Here is a 16,979-nt window from a genome sequence, read left to right on the forward strand (position 1 = left end):
TTTCCAGTTTTTGGCTATTATGAACAATGCTCTGATGAACGTTCTTGAATCTGTTTCCTAATATGTCTATGTAAGTGTCTTGAGCTTATAGGCTTACTTGATCATTTAGCATGCATATTTTTCAATTTTATTTGACGGTGTCAAGTGGTTTTCCAAGTGGCTGCATCTACTTACCCTCCCATCAGCAGTTTTAGAAAAGTACATTTCCCTGTATCTTCTCCTGTAGTTGATATTAGCAAATATTGTCTGTAAAGTTTTCCAGCAGCAAAAGAAAGAGACAGAGAGAGAGACTGGGGCCAAACAACGTGGCTTTATTATGCGCTCCCGGATGAGGTTCTTGGGTCCCGGGGGGGGGGGGTGCCAAGAAGTCACACCCATTTGAAAGGGGGGAAGGCTTTTATACCATTTGAGGGGGACCGGGGACTTTTGGCAGGAAGAGCTGGGGTTTTTTGGTGGTCATTGAGAAAAAGGAGGGGCTGGTGGTATTTGCGGAATCCAGGAGCCAAAAACTTTCTTATCTGGGTGGACATCCAAGTGTTTGTTGTTTTTGGCAGGGTCTGGTGTTTGTCCTTAGCGGGTCTGGTCTCATGAGCCTTTTCTTTTTGATCTAGGGAGGGGAGGGGGTCCCCGCCACCAGCCTTACATTCCGGCCTTTTGGTTATGATGGGTGCCATTCTTTCTGACTACTTCTTGCTACGAGGGGGCATAGTTAGGGGCTCTAGGCCAGGGTCGGCTGGTGGAGGGGTGACTGGTAGGGAGAAGTATGGATGAAGAAGTAGTTGGTTTACTGCCATTCATGACAGCTCTTGTAGGCGGCACTGGAGGAACTGTAAAAGACAGGGAGCAAAGAGAAAGATTAGAGAGATGATGACAATGGGTCCTATTAGTGACAATAGCCAGGTAGCCAAGGGGACTGTATCCAGTCAAAGGGGGATGCGTTCTGGCAGCAGCGGTTGTGTAGGTCTTCACTCAGGTTGGTGAGTTTGTCTATGTTCTGTTCTACAAGGCCCGATTCGTTGACGTAGTAGCAGCATTTTTCATGAAGGAAAAGGCAGGTTCCTTCTTTTTCGGCCGTCAAGATCTAATGCTCTTCGATTTTGGAAAGTAACTGAGCCAGCGACTTTAGTTGTTTTTATAGTGAGGCCAGAGAGGCAGAAGTGGTTTCTAGGGCGATTTGTAGGCGACCTGCAAAATCTCGGGCAGAAATGACACTGTGGCTCAGGGTCTCTCCTGCGAGCTCTGAGGCTGCAATGGAAGAGGCCAAGCTGAGACCCACTATGACAGGTAAAATATGGCTTGTCTTGGCCAGGGCCCTGGGAGAAGCCACCAGAATTCAGACTTACTGTATAGAGTTAATTGAGGGACCACCATGACAGGGAAACAGGGACCTGGGGTGGATGTATTGACGCAGCGGGTGAGTGTTCTTTTGCACCAGAAGAACTGTCCTGGAGCAGAGGAGGTGGTTGTGGTCACAGTATGGTTGGTAAGGCAGCATCCATGTAGTTGTAGGTTGGAGTTAGTGTGGGAGGTGAGAAAGCACACGTGATCCGCATAGGGTTGGCCTGTAGGCTCAGGTTCCCAAAGGGGAACACAAGCGACCGGAGTGGAGCATGAGGGAGCAGACGAAGAAGTTGTTGAGGGTTAGAATAGTAGAGGGACAGCAGCCAGCAGGGGTGGATGAAGGGAGGCACAGAGAAACTGGGAAATATTAGGGATTATATCAGAGGAATTTAGGAAGGCAAGGGTATGAAAAGACATGCAGATCCTGTCCTAGGGAAATATTAGGGATCATTTCAGAGGAATTTAGGAAGGCGAGGGTAGAAAAGACATGTAGATCTTGTCCTAGGGAAAGCTTTAGTGCTTTCCTGGGGAGAGAGGGGGCCGCACCCAGTGCCCTAGGGCAAGGCAGCCAGCCATGACTGTGGTGTCTAGTTGTTTGGATAAGTAAGCCACCGGAGTACAGGTGGGTAGGTTCCAGGAGCCTAAAGGCTGAGTGAGGACACCGAGGGCCAGGCCCTGGTGCTCGTCTGTGTAGAGGTAAAAGAGATTTTCAGGATGAGGAAGTCTTAGAGGTGCTGCCTAATAAGTCTCTTCCTAAAAGTGGAACGGGGCAGGAGGGCATGATAAGGAAGGAGTGGATGATGGGACGGTCATCTATAAGACATGTCAGAGGACCAGTGGTAGGGCGCCATGAAGGATTGCCATCAATACCCATAACCGACACCTGGGAAGGATAAGTAGTGCTTGAAAAAGAAGGTAGGACAGAGTAGGTAGCCCGTGTCGACCAGAAAGGACACTGTCTTACCTGTTACCTTGATTATTTCCCTGGGCTCGGCAAGGGTGATTGGGGTTGCAGAGCAGGGGCTTTGTCAGTCTTCTGCAGCCAAGTCCAAAACTGTCAACGGCAGGTCTGGGGGTGGAAGGACTGACCCTCTGGACATTTGTCCCAAGCAGCAATCACTCTTCCAGTGTCCCTATTGACCACAAGATTCAGTGGGCTGACCTGGCTGACCTGGTTCAGTGGGCTGACCTGGCTGTAGGCACCAGTTGGCCCAGTGGCCTTCCTTACCACACTTAAAGCAGGTGCCCAGCAGAGTGTGGCTGGTTGCTTTAGACGAGGTCAATGACTTTTTGGGCCCTGCCAGCCGCAGGGCTGCAACCAAAGCTTGGGCTTGCAGGTATGGTTTTTGGTGGACGTGGGCCTCCCTTTGGGCCTCTGCCTGTTCATCTCGGGAATTAAAGATTTATTTATTTAGAGACAGAGTCTCACTGTGGTGCCCAGGCTAGAGTGCTGTGGCGTCAGCCTAGCTCACTGCAACCTCAAACTCCTGGGCTCAAGCAATCCTGCTGCCTCAGCCTCCCGAGTAGCTGGGACTACAGGCATGCGCCACCATGCCTGGCTAATTTTTTCTATACATTTTTGGTTGGCCAATTAATTTCTTTCTATGTTTAGTAGAGACAGCGTCTTGCTCTTGCTCAGGCTGGTTTCAAACTCCTGACATTGAGCGAACCGCCCGCCTCAGCCTCCCAGAGTGCTAGGATTACGGGCGTGAGCCACTGCACCCAGCCGGGAATTAAAGATTTTAATGCCATGTTCACCAGGTTTTGGATAGGGCTCTGAGGGCCTTCTGCCTTTTTTAAGTTCGCATCTAATGTCAGAGGAGGACTGGGTGATAAAGTGAGTTGCAAGGACAGTGGCCCCTGCTGGGGGAGTAGGGTCTAAGCGGGTATAGTGGATGACAGCATTTGTAAGGCGGCTGAGAAGGCAGCGAGATTTTCATCTGGCTTTTGAGTGATTTCTCTAAGCTTATCATAATTAACAACCCAATGGAGCCTGGAGGCCAGCAAGAACGCATTGCAGCCTGCGATCTCGGTGGGTTCTACCATCTTGGCCGGCAGGGGTGTCTGGCTGGTATTCCCACGCCGGCTCATTGCGTGGGACAGCCTCGGCCCCGACCTGCATGGTGCAGTCCATTAGACAGACTCGGTCAGCATGTCCCTGAGCTGTCGCCCAGACACGTTCCTTTTCATCAGTAGTAAGAGTAGAGGCCAGAATAACAAAAATGTCATGCCAGGTCAAATCACATGCTTGTGTAAGATAGCGGGACTCTTTGCTGTAGGCCGTGGGGTCGTTAGAAAAGGAGCCTAAATGCTTCTCAATCAGAGAGAGATCAGAAAGGGAGAAGGGAACATGGACGCATACAACCCCTTCGGCACCGGCTACCACTCGCAGGGGGCAGAGAAGGGTTTGATCTAATGGTCCTGTGTGGGATCCAGTGTGGTGACTAACAGGGGACACTGGTGGAGACCCAGCGAGAGCAGTAGCAGAGGACAGTGGGACACTAGGAGGAGGAAGAGGAGGAGGACCCAGATATGGTGGAGGCCGAGCAGGGGGAGAGGTAAGGGAGTCAGGCAGGTCAGAGAAGGCGGAAGATGTTTTTAACGGGTCTTTTGGTTGAGAAGTGGAAGAGGCCAAGGACAGTGGAGGACTCTGCGCAAGGAGGATTTGTGACGGGTCACAGGTCTGACAGAGGGAAGGATGGGGGCACAGATAGAAGAAAGCCTGGACTTAAGGGATCTCCCCCCATTTGCCATTTCAGTGACAAAAGTTATCAAGATCTTGTAAGATTTTGAATTGAAAGTCCCATTTTTGGGCCACTGTCTAAAGTCCCATTTTTAGGCCCATTGTCTAATTTGTACATCGGCCAGGCGGTGTTACATTTTCTACTAAAAATGAGTCACTTGGGCCAAATATCAGGCTTGAGGCCTAGGGCTGTAAGATTGGCTAAGAGACAGCCCAGAGGCATGCTAGATTTGATTTTGGAAGGTTAACTGCCCATGGTGTCCTAGTCCAATGAGGGAAGGACGAGATCAGGAGCTGGCATCCCAGGTTACTGATCAGGCCTTGGAGAGAAGACTCTGAGCCTTGGAAAGGACCGACTGAGTGGATCAGGCATCCCCAAGACACTCAGGGCCTTATGGATCCTTACGGATGGAAGGACTGACTGAGGGGCTCAGGTGTTCCTGAGACACTCAGGTCCTTATGGATGGAGGATCTCTGACTTGGGCCCAAGGTTTTATGGACAGAGACCCTGGAATGGACACATTGGGCTAGGACCGCAAGAGCAGAGGGACTTACCCAGGACAATTAGTCAACTGGCGTCTGGTGGGGGTCCCGGTCCAAGGTCAGGAAGACACGAGAGGGGATGGCATGACCATGGCCCTGAGGCAGGCCAGTGTGGCCAAGACTCCCCTCCCGGGTTTCAGCACCAAATGTAAAGTTTTCCAGCGGCAAAAGAAAGAGACAGAGAGAGAGAGAGACTGGGGCCAAACAACGTGGCTTTATTATGCGCTCCCGGACGAGGTTCTTGGGTCCCAAGGAGGGGGCCCAAGAAGTCACACCCATTTGAAAAGGGGGAAGGCTTTTATACCATTTGAGGGGGACTGGGGACTTTTGGCGGGAAGAGCTAGGTTTTTTTGTTGGTCATTGAGAAATAGGAGGGGCTGGCAGTATTTGAGGAATCCAGGAGCCGAAAACTTTCTTATCTGGGTGGACATCCAGGTGTTTGTTGTTTTTAGCGGGGTCTGGTGTTTGTCCTTGGCGGGTCTGGTCTCATGAGCCTTTTCTTTTTGATCTAGAGAGGGGGGGGGGGGCCCGCCACCAGCCTTACATTTTCATTTTTAATAATTTTATTGATGAAAAAATAGTGTCTTAAAAGTTTTAATTTGCATTTTTCTGTTTATTGGGGAAGTGAGCATTTTTTATACTTTTATTGATCATTTGAATTTTTTTCTAAACACTGCTATTTATATTATTTGCTCATTTTCTTAGGATTACTTATGTTTTCTCACTAATACAAAAGTGTTCTGAATTCTAGTCCTTTGTATGGAATATTTGTTTCCCTAGCTGTCACTAGTAATTTTATTTTTTAATGATATTTTGATTCATAAATCTTTTAAAAACTGTAATATTACCAAATTTATCAATCATTTTCTTTATAGTTTGACCCATGTTTAAGAAATTTATTTAATATCATCAATTATTAATTATCCTAAAATTAATACATACATTTTATGTAATCTCATTTGGAATCCCAATATAATTTGATATTCTTTTTTTTGTTCGTTTTTAGTTGTATTTTTTTTTTTTTTTTAGAGACAGGATCTCGCTATGTTGTCCAGGCTGGTCTTGAATTCCTATGCTCAAGCGGTTCTCCCACCTCAGCCTCCTGAGTAGCTGGTACCACAGACCTACTCCACTATGCCCTGATATTCTTTTTAATTGGATAATATGATCCTAAAATTTAAAGGAAGAATAAATACTTAGGAAGACAAAGAATTAATATCTGTAATATACAAAAAGCTTTTATAAATTTATAAGGAGAAGACATGCAATCCAATAGAAGAATGGACAACTATTAATAATATGAATAGACAATGCATAAAGGAGAAAATTTTCTGCCAAAAATATGAAAAAATGCTCAAATTCACATGTAGTCCGGAAAATGCAATGTAAAGTCACAACAAAATAACCATATTTCACCTTGTTAAATAGGCAAAAATTGGAAAAGAACTATTAATATTATAGCTATTTCTGGCAGGGATATGTGGAAAATGGTATTTTTATCTTTAACTTATGACAAAAAAGTAATGAACCCAAAGATTTACATACTGAAAATAATTTTATCTACATGTTTTGTTGCAGCTCTATCATTATATCAGTTTGTATAGATTTATGGTTTACTTTCTTGAATTTTATCCTCAGCTGAATTAAAGTATTTAGCTCTCATAATAACTTTATTATTTAATATTTTATGTTCTTCTAAATAGAACTCTATATTTCATTGATTTAAATAACATGTCCATTTAATTTCTTGGAATTTCTATGTAGGCAATTATATTGCCTATCCACAAATTTTTATTCTTCCTTCCCCATCTCCATCTCTGTAAGTATCTTTTCTTTCTCTTCTCCCTCCCCTTCTTCCTTCTGTCTGTCTTTCTTTTGTCTTATTTATGAGGCTAGCATTGCCAGTCTGTCAGAAGCAGTGATAATTGTCATCTTTATCTTGCTCTTTAAGGACATTATGGGACTACATCTAAAGTTTTATCACTCTTTCTCCTCCCTCCCTCCCTCCCTCCCTCCCTCCCTCCCTCCCTCCCTCCCTCCCTCCCTCCCTTCCTTCCTTCCTTCCTTCCTTTCTTTCTTTCATCTCACTCTGTTGCCTGGGCTAGAATACAGTGCATCTTCATAGCTCACTGCAACCTCAAACTCCTGGGCTCAAGTGAGCCTCCTGCCTCGGCCTCCTGAGTATTTGGGACTACAGGTGTGTGCTACCACACCTGGCTAATTAAAAAAAAAAATTTTTTTTGTAGAGACAAGGGTCTCACTATGTTGCTCAGGCTTGTCTCAAAGGTCTAGTCTCAAGTAATGATCTCACCTCCACCTTCCAAAGTGCTGGGATTACAGTAATGAGCCATTGGGCATGGCCTAGCACTAACTAATGTTTCTTACAGGATTTTGGTGGACAATCTGTATCAGGTTAAGGAAATCTCCCGCTATTCAAATTAAAAAAAAATTTTTACATTCTTTTCATGAATGGCTGTTAAATGTTATCGAATTCTATCTCTGATTCCATTGAAATAATTATACATTCTCTTTTTAATCTGGTGAATTACATTGAGAAATTCTTTTTGTTTGTTTGGTTTTTTGGTTTTTTTTGAGACAGCGTCTCACTCTGTCACCTAGGCTGGAGTGCAGTGGCAGGATCATAGCTCACTGCAGCCTCAACCTCCTGGGCTCAAGCTATCCTCCTGCTTCAGTCTCCCAGGTATTAAGACTACAGCACACCACCAAACTGAGCTAATGTTTTTAAAAAAATTTCTTGTGGGGGATGGGGGGGGATTTTTCTTGTAGAAACAGAGTCTCACTGTAATGCCCAGGCTGGCTTCCAACTCTCAGGCTCAAGTGATCCTCCTGCCTCAGCCTCCCAAAGTGCTCGGATTATAGGAACGAGCCACCATGTCTGGCCTGATAAATTTCCTAATGGTGAATTAACCTTGAAGTCCTGAGATAAACCCTACTTGGTCCTGATGGATTTTTTTTTTTTTTTGAGACAGAGTGTCACTCTGTTGCCCGGGCTAAAGTGCCATGGCGTCAGCCTAGTTCACAGCAACCTCAAACTCCTGGGCTCAAGCAATCCTCCTGCCTCAGCCTCCCGAGTAGCTGGGACTACAGGTATGTGCCACTGTGCCTGGTTAATTTTTTCTATACATTTTTGGTTGTCCAGCTAATTTCTTTCTATTTTTTTAGTAGAGACAGGGTCTCGCTCTTGCTCAGGCTGGTCTTGAACTCCTGAGCTCAAACGATCTGCCTGCCTCCGCCTCCTAGAGTGCTAGGATTACAGGAGTGAGCCACTGCGCCCAGCCAGTTCTGGTGGATTACTATTTAATTTACTGCTGGACTCAATTTGCTAATATTTTATTGTTTGCAAATATGTATAATAGCCTGTTTTTCTTTTCTTATACTATCCTTGCCTCAAGCCTCAGTGACCTTTGCCTGAAGGTATAAAAATCGACTCTAATCTACCCTGACTAACGAAGGACAGTGACTCTGGAGCTTACTCCTGGCAGAAGGCATGTCAGAATTGCCCTTCTATTGCCAGTCTCTGCTTGGAGGAAGTTGTAATGGGCTCTATGAACAAATTTCAATGACCCCTATATGTTTTTTATAATCCTCTCCCTCTCATGTTTTAGATTCTCAGTCCAGTAAGGCTCGATGAACTTTCTGAGTTTTTCCCAGAAATGACAGAATTTCTGGAAGACAAAGGAGCGAAAGGAGATTCTGAAGGCCCCTACGAAGACTTCCTGACACCAAGATTCACCATCCCTCACTAATAGGGACCAATGCACGCAACCCCTCGCTAATTTCAACACAACCTGCTCCAAAGTACATAGCCCCTTCTTAAAAAGCCCATATTCTCCATTAGAAGAGCAGATTTGAGGCAGGTTTTCCCAAGACGTCTTCCGTATTAAAAAAATATCCCTTTCTTTCTTGGCAATCTTCGTTGTCTCAATAATTGGATCTTTGCGTGGTGAGCTACTAGACCTAGGCCAACCTCTCCTTGCAGTTTTTGTAACAGAAAGGATTCACTGGCCTGGAAAGGGTATGGAGGTTGAGCATGAAATTTCCTCTAACCATTCTAGAACCTGGAGTTACCCATTCAGGGAACTCTGGAGGTGGCGTCAGAGGAACAGAGGGAACAGAGCTGGACATGTAAACTGTTTATTTTCTGGGCACTTGTGGTTATGAGTTTTCTCAGCATAAGAGATGCTTAAATATAGTAGGTCAGGCCCAGGGGTTCAGGGGAAAAAACAAGTGTTGGCAGACACCCAGGAAGACGCTGTGTTCGGCTATGACCTCATCAACATGGCTGCTGGCACTTGCTTGCAGGAACACGAAAACTGTGGCACTGCAGAATCACTTCCGCTTCCGTTGGCGTAAGCGCTTTCATTTCTTCTGTTACCGTGACTAAGATGGAAGCGTCTTTGGAGTCGCGGACTGGGCTTTGGGCCGGGGGTCCGGTCCCGGGACAGTTTTACCGCATCCCATCCACTCCCAGTGCCTGCATAGATCCGGTGTCGTCGCTCTATGGCGGTCCAATCACGCGGACCCAGTAAGTTCTGGCGCCTGCGTAGGGGAGGGGATCGAGGGGCCTGGTGCTGCCGGCCGGTTATGAAAAAGCCGGAGAAAGCAAGGCGGGGACCCTGGGGACGCGCGAACCGCAGGGGGGCTCGGGGCGCGGAGTCCTGCAGAATGCGGAATAATTGCAAGGAGCTGTAGAAAATCAGGAGCGGAAACCAATGCGTGGAAAGAGGGCGCAGACCCTTTCCCCGGGCCTGCCCCATCTTCTTCTCCCTCCAGGAACCCCATGGTGACCGGGACCTCAGTCCTCGGCGTTAAATTCGAGGGCGGAGTGGTGATTGCCGCAGACATGCTGGGCTCCTACGGCTCCCTGGCTCGTTTCCGCAACATCTCTCGCATTATGCGGGTCAACAACAGTACCATGCTGGGTGCTTCCGGAGACTATGCTGATTTCCAGTATTTGAAGCAAGTTCTCGGCCAGATGGTGTAAGTCATCTAGAGGATAGAAAGTAGATCCCAAGTGGGGAGGGGCATCCCCTCTTTTTTATTCGCTTAGATGAGACGTGGGTACTTGAGGCAGCAGCGGACTGGGGGAATTGTTGAGGGTGGAAGACATGAAAGTGTTGGCAGTAAATAGTTTTCGGCTTTAGGGGGTGTAAAATGGGGAAGATTATAGTATGTGCTTTGGGGAATGGGAGGAGATCCTGACTTCCTTTCTCTCCCTTTTCTCACGACCATTCCTTCTAAGGATTGATGAGGAGCTGCTGGGAGATGGACACAGTTATAGTCCTAAAGCTATTCATTCATGGCTGACCAGGGCCATGTACAGCCGCCGCTCCAAGATGAACCCTCTGTGGAACACCATGGTCATTGGAGGCTATGCTGATGGAGAGAGGTTAAATACAAATAACATATTTCCTTGTCTACCCAACCTAATACCTGTGTAGTGTCTCTTTCATCTCCTCTCCCCAAGTGACTACCACTTAACTCAGACCCATGGCCCCATTCTTTAGCTAAGATAAGAAACCTAAGGTGAAATGAGTTCTTTGACCCATTGTATCCTGTTAGCTTCCTCGGTTATGTGGACATGCTTGGTGTAGCCTATGAAGCTCCTTCGCTGGCCACTGGTTATGGTGCATACTTGGCTCAGGTAAGTGGTGAGTCTGGAGGTGGGAGAGAGGGGAGACAAAAGGAAATGGGTATAATGGTTGTCTGCTTGTTCTTCCCCTGGACCTCTGTCATGAAGTATGGGCTGGGATCCTTACTGCTGGGCAAATGGTTTTCTTTGTAGTCTGGAGGCTGTTAGTGTTGACGTTTAGAGTCCAACTACAAGGTGGCATGTATGGGAGTCGGTAGACATGGACAGAGAAAGAACATTCTAGCACTTCCCCTTCAAGTGTGTCTTAGCTCAGTAAGTAGAATTTGTTCTGGTGAGGCAGTAGTTAGAATGCCATCTTTTCACTCATTTATGCCTTTTTACTATGTAGATTGGAGACAACTTGCTTGTTCTTCAGCCTCTGATATCTCCCATGGTTTTTCCCTCAATCTCCCTAGCCTCTGCTGCGAGAAGTTCTGGAGAAGCAGCCAGTGCTGAGCCAGTCTGAGGCCCGCGAGCTAGTAGAACGCTGCATGCGAGTGCTGTACTATCGAGATGCTCGTTCTTACAACCGGGTGAGGGGTGTGAAGAATAAAAATGCCAGGGACCTAATTTGCAGGCTCTGGATACTTGCAATCCCTGGGTCTCTGTGCTTTAAAGAGCAGATTGGTTCTCTTTTGTGTCTCCTATTTTCAGATTGGGGAAGACCTCTACTTGACCCTTGACCAAGCCCCAGGGACTTGTTTCTTTTAGGGGTGGGCATAATCATAGAAAGCTTCGCTTTCTTTCAGTTTCAAATTGCCACTGTAACGGAAAAAGGTGTTGAAATAGAGGGACCACTGTCGGCAGAGACCAACTGGGATATTGCCCACATGATCAGGTAATTTAAAATTACAGTAGGGTTATAGGTGGTAGAAGAGTTGGGAGGTCCCTTGGCTTGCACTAAGCTGGGCTTTTCTGGAAGGCTCAACCAGAAAAATTCTCTGGGTGGAGGTAGTTGGAGGGTAGAGCTGCTTTTAGGAATTGATCCCTTTATGCTTCCCAATTTTATTATTCTCTTTTCCTTTTTTAGTGGCTTTGAATGAAATACAGATGCTTTCTCTGGAACTGAAGTTAAAACTCCTCGTTTTAACTTTGAACTTGGCTTGTTCAAAGGTAGTCTTTTCTTTTGTACATTAAATAAATTTTTCAAAATGCTTGCTGAGTGGTTTTATTCTGACTCGGTCACCCCTAGAGCAGAACTGCCAAGTATTGCCACGTACCATCTCCCTTCCTGGTCAGAGAATTCTTAGGCTTTTGTAGCAAATACAGAAAGAATTCATGACAGTACAGAAGATCCACTAGTGTCTTCATCTGGGGCTCCACTAGAGGCAGCTTCATGTAGAAGTGAGACTTAAATCTTTGTATGGTAACATAACTGTTAAAATTTTTATTCAGCATTTTACCCCATTGCGCCGGATTCTAAAAGAACGCAGATCTGGTTAATGTTGGCTAAATGATTTTCATTATAACACCATTTCAAACAGAAGTGTAGGCTGGATGTGGTGGCTCACACCTATGATCCCAGCACTTTGGGAGACTGAGCCCGGAGGATCTCCTGAAGCCAGGATTTCAAGACCAGCCTGGTAACATAGTGAGACCCAATCCCTGCAGAAAATAAGTTAACTGAGTGTGGTGGTGTGCATCTGTAGTCCTAGCTGCTGAGGGAGGCTGAGGCTGAGGCAGCAGAATCACTTGAGCCCAAGAGTTTAAGACTTCTGATTATGCCACTGCACTTCAGCTGGGGCAACAGCATCAGACCATGTCCTAAAATAAAAAACCCCCACAAATGTAGCATCTAGTAGAGTTGATCTATATAAAGCTTAACCTGGAACTGAGTCTCAATCTACCCGTTTATCCTTACTTTTCATATAAGGAATACTAAGTAATGCAAACTTTGTTTTTTAAGACAGAGTATTGCTCTGTTGCCCAGGCTTGAGCAGTGGTGGTGTCATAGCTCACTGCAACCTCAGAACTCCTACCTGGGCTCAAGTGATACTTCTGCCTCAGCATCCTGAGTAGCTGGGACTTAAGGTGTGTGCCACCATGACTGGCTTATTTTTGGTTTTTGTAGAGATATGGTCTATGTTGGCCAGGCTGGTTTTGAACTGGCCTCCTGAAATGCAAGCATTACAGGCATAAGCCACCACATCAGGCCTAAACATTTAAATGTTTACTGTCCAAATCACTACTAAATTTTTAGCACTGTCAGAAAGCTTCTACAAGTATTGTGTGTTCATCAGAAAGTCCCAAGTCCTGGTGTGAGTCAGGTCAGCTGGGGTGTTAGCCAGCCCTGGAGTGGTTCTAAATCTGAATTTTTAAAATGAACACCCTAGGTGATTCTGATGCATATCTTCTCCAAACCTCTTTTTGAGAAACTGGTATAGGCAGCAAACTACTATGGAAATTCAAGAGAGAACTGAGGGAGACATCAGACCATCCCTCCATTTGTATTGTCCATGATTACAACTAACTTGTAAATTTAAGCAAAAAACAAAAAAAACTATGAGCTTTCAATTTGAAACATCCACACAACACATAAAGTAGTCAATAAATACATGTTTATTGATTAAACTGAATTATAAAAAACAAAACAAAAAAAAAACCTTCCTTCTACTACTAAGCCATGCAGGCAGAGTCCACAAAGACAACTTCCTGACCAAAACCCAGCTGATCCACTGTTGGTATTATGATCTTAAAAAAAAAATCACCCATCAAGAAAGTCAATCTGTGCAGAGGACAGGAACCCAGCTCTGCTAAGGCTGTGGCTGCTGCAGAGATTACCAAAGAGTAGGATTAGGTTGTTGTAGACAGAAGTGACCAATCATAGTTCTTGAACTTTCTCAAAGGCAAAGGGTTGACTTGAAAGTCCATAGTCAATAAAATGGCATCAGGCAAGAAGCTGGGGAAGAAAAGCCCAGATGGATCCTTAGTTTGGTTTCAGATACCAGGGTTCACAAATCTGACCAACCTGTTTCCGGGAGGGGTTACTCCAGTTCACTATACTATAGTGTGCTGGGGGGTGTTAAAAAACAAAAACAAAAAAATGGGTTGGGAGGGGAGAAATGGGTGGTAACAAATGTCACACCTGTACCACCAGGCCCATCACATCTTGAGCATTTCCCAGTCTGAAAGCCCACTAAACACGGTCACCTAGAAAAAAACAAGTTTATAAATCCATTTCCCCTCAATTTATTAAATGTTCCACTTATGTACATTTTTAAAGATGAACCATTTACAAGCTTGTGCAGGTTGCCTCCTTGGCTCACAGGAGAGAAACGTTGCTGAAAGCCTCAGGATGGACAGAGGTGTAGCTGTGAGAGAAGCGGATTTGGTTTTTTGCTCCTTTTCTCTGTACGGTACAGTACATTTTGGTTTACAACCATGAGTACATACAATTTTAAAAAATCCCTCATGCAAATTATAGAAAAAAATTTTCTTTCCTTGAAGTTGGCAGTGAAAAATAAAGATTCATGTCTTTCTTTGTGCATACCCCAATGTGTTTCTTCATGTCAGATTCTTCTCTAAGCATTAAAAGAAATAGGGGAAAGCCACAGGGTAAGCTGGATTTCAACAAATGGTCTTTTCTTTTTCAACACTTCACTTCTTGCACAATATTAGCTCCTGGCTGTAGGACCTGTGATCTCTTGAACAGGCATGTTGTCCACTTAACAGGATGAAGTTCAGTAAAGCAGGGACTGCCTCTGGGGGCTTGCAGTATGAAGACTCAAACTGGGAATGGCTTCCACCCTAACACTTTGATTGATCACCTCAGTATCTTTTGCTTGCTAATGACACATGTATGATCCTTTGTCCAGAGTGATGGACAGTGTGAAAATGGGGAAAGAGGCCAAGGATCACAAGTGCAAAGACCATTGTTTTTGTTATGTTTTTGTTGGGTTGGGGGTGGTAAGGAAAAGACAAAATCTATTCATTATCTGGATGATTAAAGGTGGTTTCATGCATTTTTAAAGCCACAATTTTATATCTAGAGTTGCTGTAGAAACCAACATCTCTGGAGAGGGAAGGAAAGAAAAGGAGAAGGAAGAGAGAAATCAGTGGGATTTTTTTTTTCCATTTTCATTTTTATATAAAAGTGTTAAGACCACAATGAAAAAAGTTTTTTATCCATATATATAAGAAACCAGTTTTGTGAGCTACATATTTTTGTCTTTCCCATCTTCAGAAATGTTCTCACATTGACAATGGTTAGATAGCATCATGCCCAAAGACATTGGCCACACAGTAAAACAAACAAACAAAAAACCCAGAAGTACTATGATACAATTGAGGTAAATGGGGAAACAAAAAAGATTTAACATTCGCCCACAAAGGATTTTTTTTTCTTTTTCTTGATTTTGTCAGAAAAATATCAAACACAGTGATTAAAATTTAAAAAAAAAATCACAAAAACCTGTTCTTAGCAGAAGTGAATGACCAATGGGCCAGAGCTCCGCGGCTCAGATGTGATCACTATTGGTTTTCCTAATAATCCACAAATCCACGGGGAAGTCAACATCATGGGGCAGTGGTGGCATAAAATTAAAAAATATAAACCAAATACCCCACCTGGTATACCCCGCTTTCCCTAAATCCCTCTACCCTCCCTCACACTTTCCCACCCCCCTTCACTCCCCCTCTCCTGACCCCAACACTCAAATCTCCATCAGATCTAGGTCAGCTTCTTCAAAGCCATAGAAAGACTCGGTCTCACTTTCACCCTCAAAGAGCTGGTGAAGGCTTTCAGGCTCAACTGTCTCTTCGGGAGATGATCTGGGTCGGGGAGTGGAAGCTGAGGGCTCCTCAGACTGTTCCCCACTCAGCTTCAGCTGCTCCTCTAGGGAGGCGATTAGCTCCTCCTGCATGTCAGCATTTCTTGTAGGTGAGTTAATGTTGCCATCAGGGCCAGGCAGAACACTAGCCACCAGGAAAGACCTCTGAACTAGCTCTGGACAGTCCCCAATGACACCCAGCACTTCACCCAGCCAGACCAGCACCAGCTGAAGCAGGACATCAGAATCACATGCAGTATCTGCCATTTCCCGTGCCTGCTCCTTCCATTTTTTGTGCAGGAAGTTCTTGACAGTTCGTTTGATGCATACATCTAATGGCTGAATTTTGGAGCTACAGCCTGCTGGGACCACTGCAGGCAAAGTGCTAGAGGCACTAAGCATAGCCAGTACCTCTTCTGACAAGTGAGTGCGATGACAGTCCATCACAAGCATGCCTTTGCTGTGCTGGCAAGCTGTGTGCTTCTGCCACACCCGGGCTGACCACAGCTCCATGATCTCATCATCGCTGTAGCCACTCTCCTTTGCCTCCAGCAATATGGAGTCTGGCACATTAGCAGGCTGATCCATTTGTCCTCGGTAGAAAACTAGGGTGGGAAGGACAGTGCCATCTGCCAGAATGGCCAGCACTACATCACACCAAGGTTCCCCTGTGCCCACCGTCTGCAGGGCATTCTCCTTCCGGTCATCACTGCTCAGCACCTCTGTATCCAGGAACAAGGAGATCTCGTCAACAGCCACAATCATAGACAAAGGTAAGTCTTGGTTATGAATCTGCCGCTGTACAAATTCAATGAAGAGTCCTGCATTCTCTGCCACATCCTTAGGTAGGGTGTGTGCCACAGCTCGGCGAGCATGGGGAGTGAGGTGGTGCCGCAGCATGAAACGCACAGCCCACTCATAGGAAATCTTAAATCCCCCCTCCAAAGAACGTCCTATTTTGGTGGCCTTCTGGAACAAAGTCTCTTCATTTACAGGTAGCTGCTGCTCTCGTTGGGTCAGCACCCACTCAGCCAGTTTCTCTTCTGCCTCAAAGCTCAGATATTTCCCCTCTAGATTCTCCCCCTGGGAGGCCTGGAAGCGACGAAGCCAACGCCGGATACGTCGCTGGGGATTTCGGAAGTGTTCAGCTGCCTGTTCTGTATTGCAACACAGGGCAAATAGTACTACTCGAAGCTTCTTCACAGACAGCTGCTCCTTCTTGCCAACCCCACCACTACTACTGAGACCTGAGGCTTGCTCAGGTTCCTGGGTAACTGGGCTCCCTTCATCCTGGTCATCAACATTCAGACATTCGGCACCCTCTGCAGCGGGTGGAAGGGCTGAAGGTTGTGGGTGAGTGGGCGTTGGTGGTGGGGTTGCAGTTGAGGCTGGTGATGGGAGTGCCTGGGCTATGGGAGTTGGTAGCTCTTCAGGCTCAGCTGGGGTGGCCCCCGCAGATTTCACAGTGGCAGCTTTGTTAGGGGGGAAGGAAGAAGACGGGTACATATTCTTCAAGTTCCGGTCATGCACTCGGTCACGAGTCTGGCCATGCCTAAAGGGGTGGGGGTGGTGATCAAAGAGAGGAAAGGAAAGCTCAGTTAAACTAGAAAACTGAAAGAATATAATAGTAATTATAATAATAAACAGCAAACACACTGTAAAACAAATTAAACCATGAAGTGAGAGTTTTTGTTACCTTGAGTGAGATATCCAAGTGAATCCTATGGAAAACAAAACAAAGAAAGTTAGCTCAGTGAAGAAACAAGCTCACCAAAGACAGTGTCCTGGAATTTCAACCTATTATACAAAAATACACCCTTCACAGTGAACAACATTCCCAGTCTTCTGTAAACTTCAGGTTAGAATGTTTCCAATTTGCCATGGTGAATGGGTAAGGCCAGACAGGGATGCTCCTGACTCATAGTATGAC

At 45.7% G+C, this 16,979-nt stretch overlaps 2 protein-coding genes across 4 annotated transcripts in view; one reads left to right on the plus strand and one right to left on the minus strand.

The window, feature by feature from the left end:
• The first annotated feature begins 8,986 nt into the window (after window positions 1-8,986).
• Window positions 8,987-11,437, plus strand: PSMB4 (proteasome 20S subunit beta 4). Its single transcript, XM_012767586.2, has 7 exons — window positions 8,987-9,173; window positions 9,422-9,628; window positions 9,891-10,037; window positions 10,211-10,292; window positions 10,697-10,813; window positions 11,030-11,118; window positions 11,311-11,437. The coding sequence occupies exons 1-7, from the start codon at window positions 9,034-9,036 to the stop codon at window positions 11,321-11,323; spliced, it is 795 nt and encodes a 264-aa protein (XP_012623040.1). The 5' UTR covers window positions 8,987-9,033; the 3' UTR covers window positions 11,324-11,437.
• Window positions 11,438-12,821: 1,384 nt separating this feature from the next.
• Window positions 12,822-16,979, minus strand: part of POGZ (pogo transposable element derived with ZNF domain) — a 59,549-nt gene continuing 55,391 nt past the window's right edge. For all 3 annotated transcript variants that reach the window (XM_012767587.3, XM_012767591.2, XM_012767590.3), the window contains 2 exons: window positions 16,746-16,770; window positions 12,822-16,601 (listed from right to left, as the gene is read on the minus strand). In XM_012767587.3, the coding sequence (XP_012623041.1) occupies window positions 14,933-16,601; window positions 16,746-16,770 (1,694 nt within the window). In that variant the 3' untranslated portion in view covers window positions 12,822-14,932. The remainder of the gene's footprint in view (window positions 16,602-16,745; window positions 16,771-16,979) is intronic.

The sequence above is a fragment of the Microcebus murinus genome, chromosome 2 (genome assembly GCF_040939455.1).
Source record: "Microcebus murinus isolate Inina chromosome 2, M.murinus_Inina_mat1.0, whole genome shotgun sequence".
Classification (NCBI taxonomy): domain Eukaryota; kingdom Metazoa; phylum Chordata; class Mammalia; order Primates; family Cheirogaleidae; genus Microcebus; species Microcebus murinus.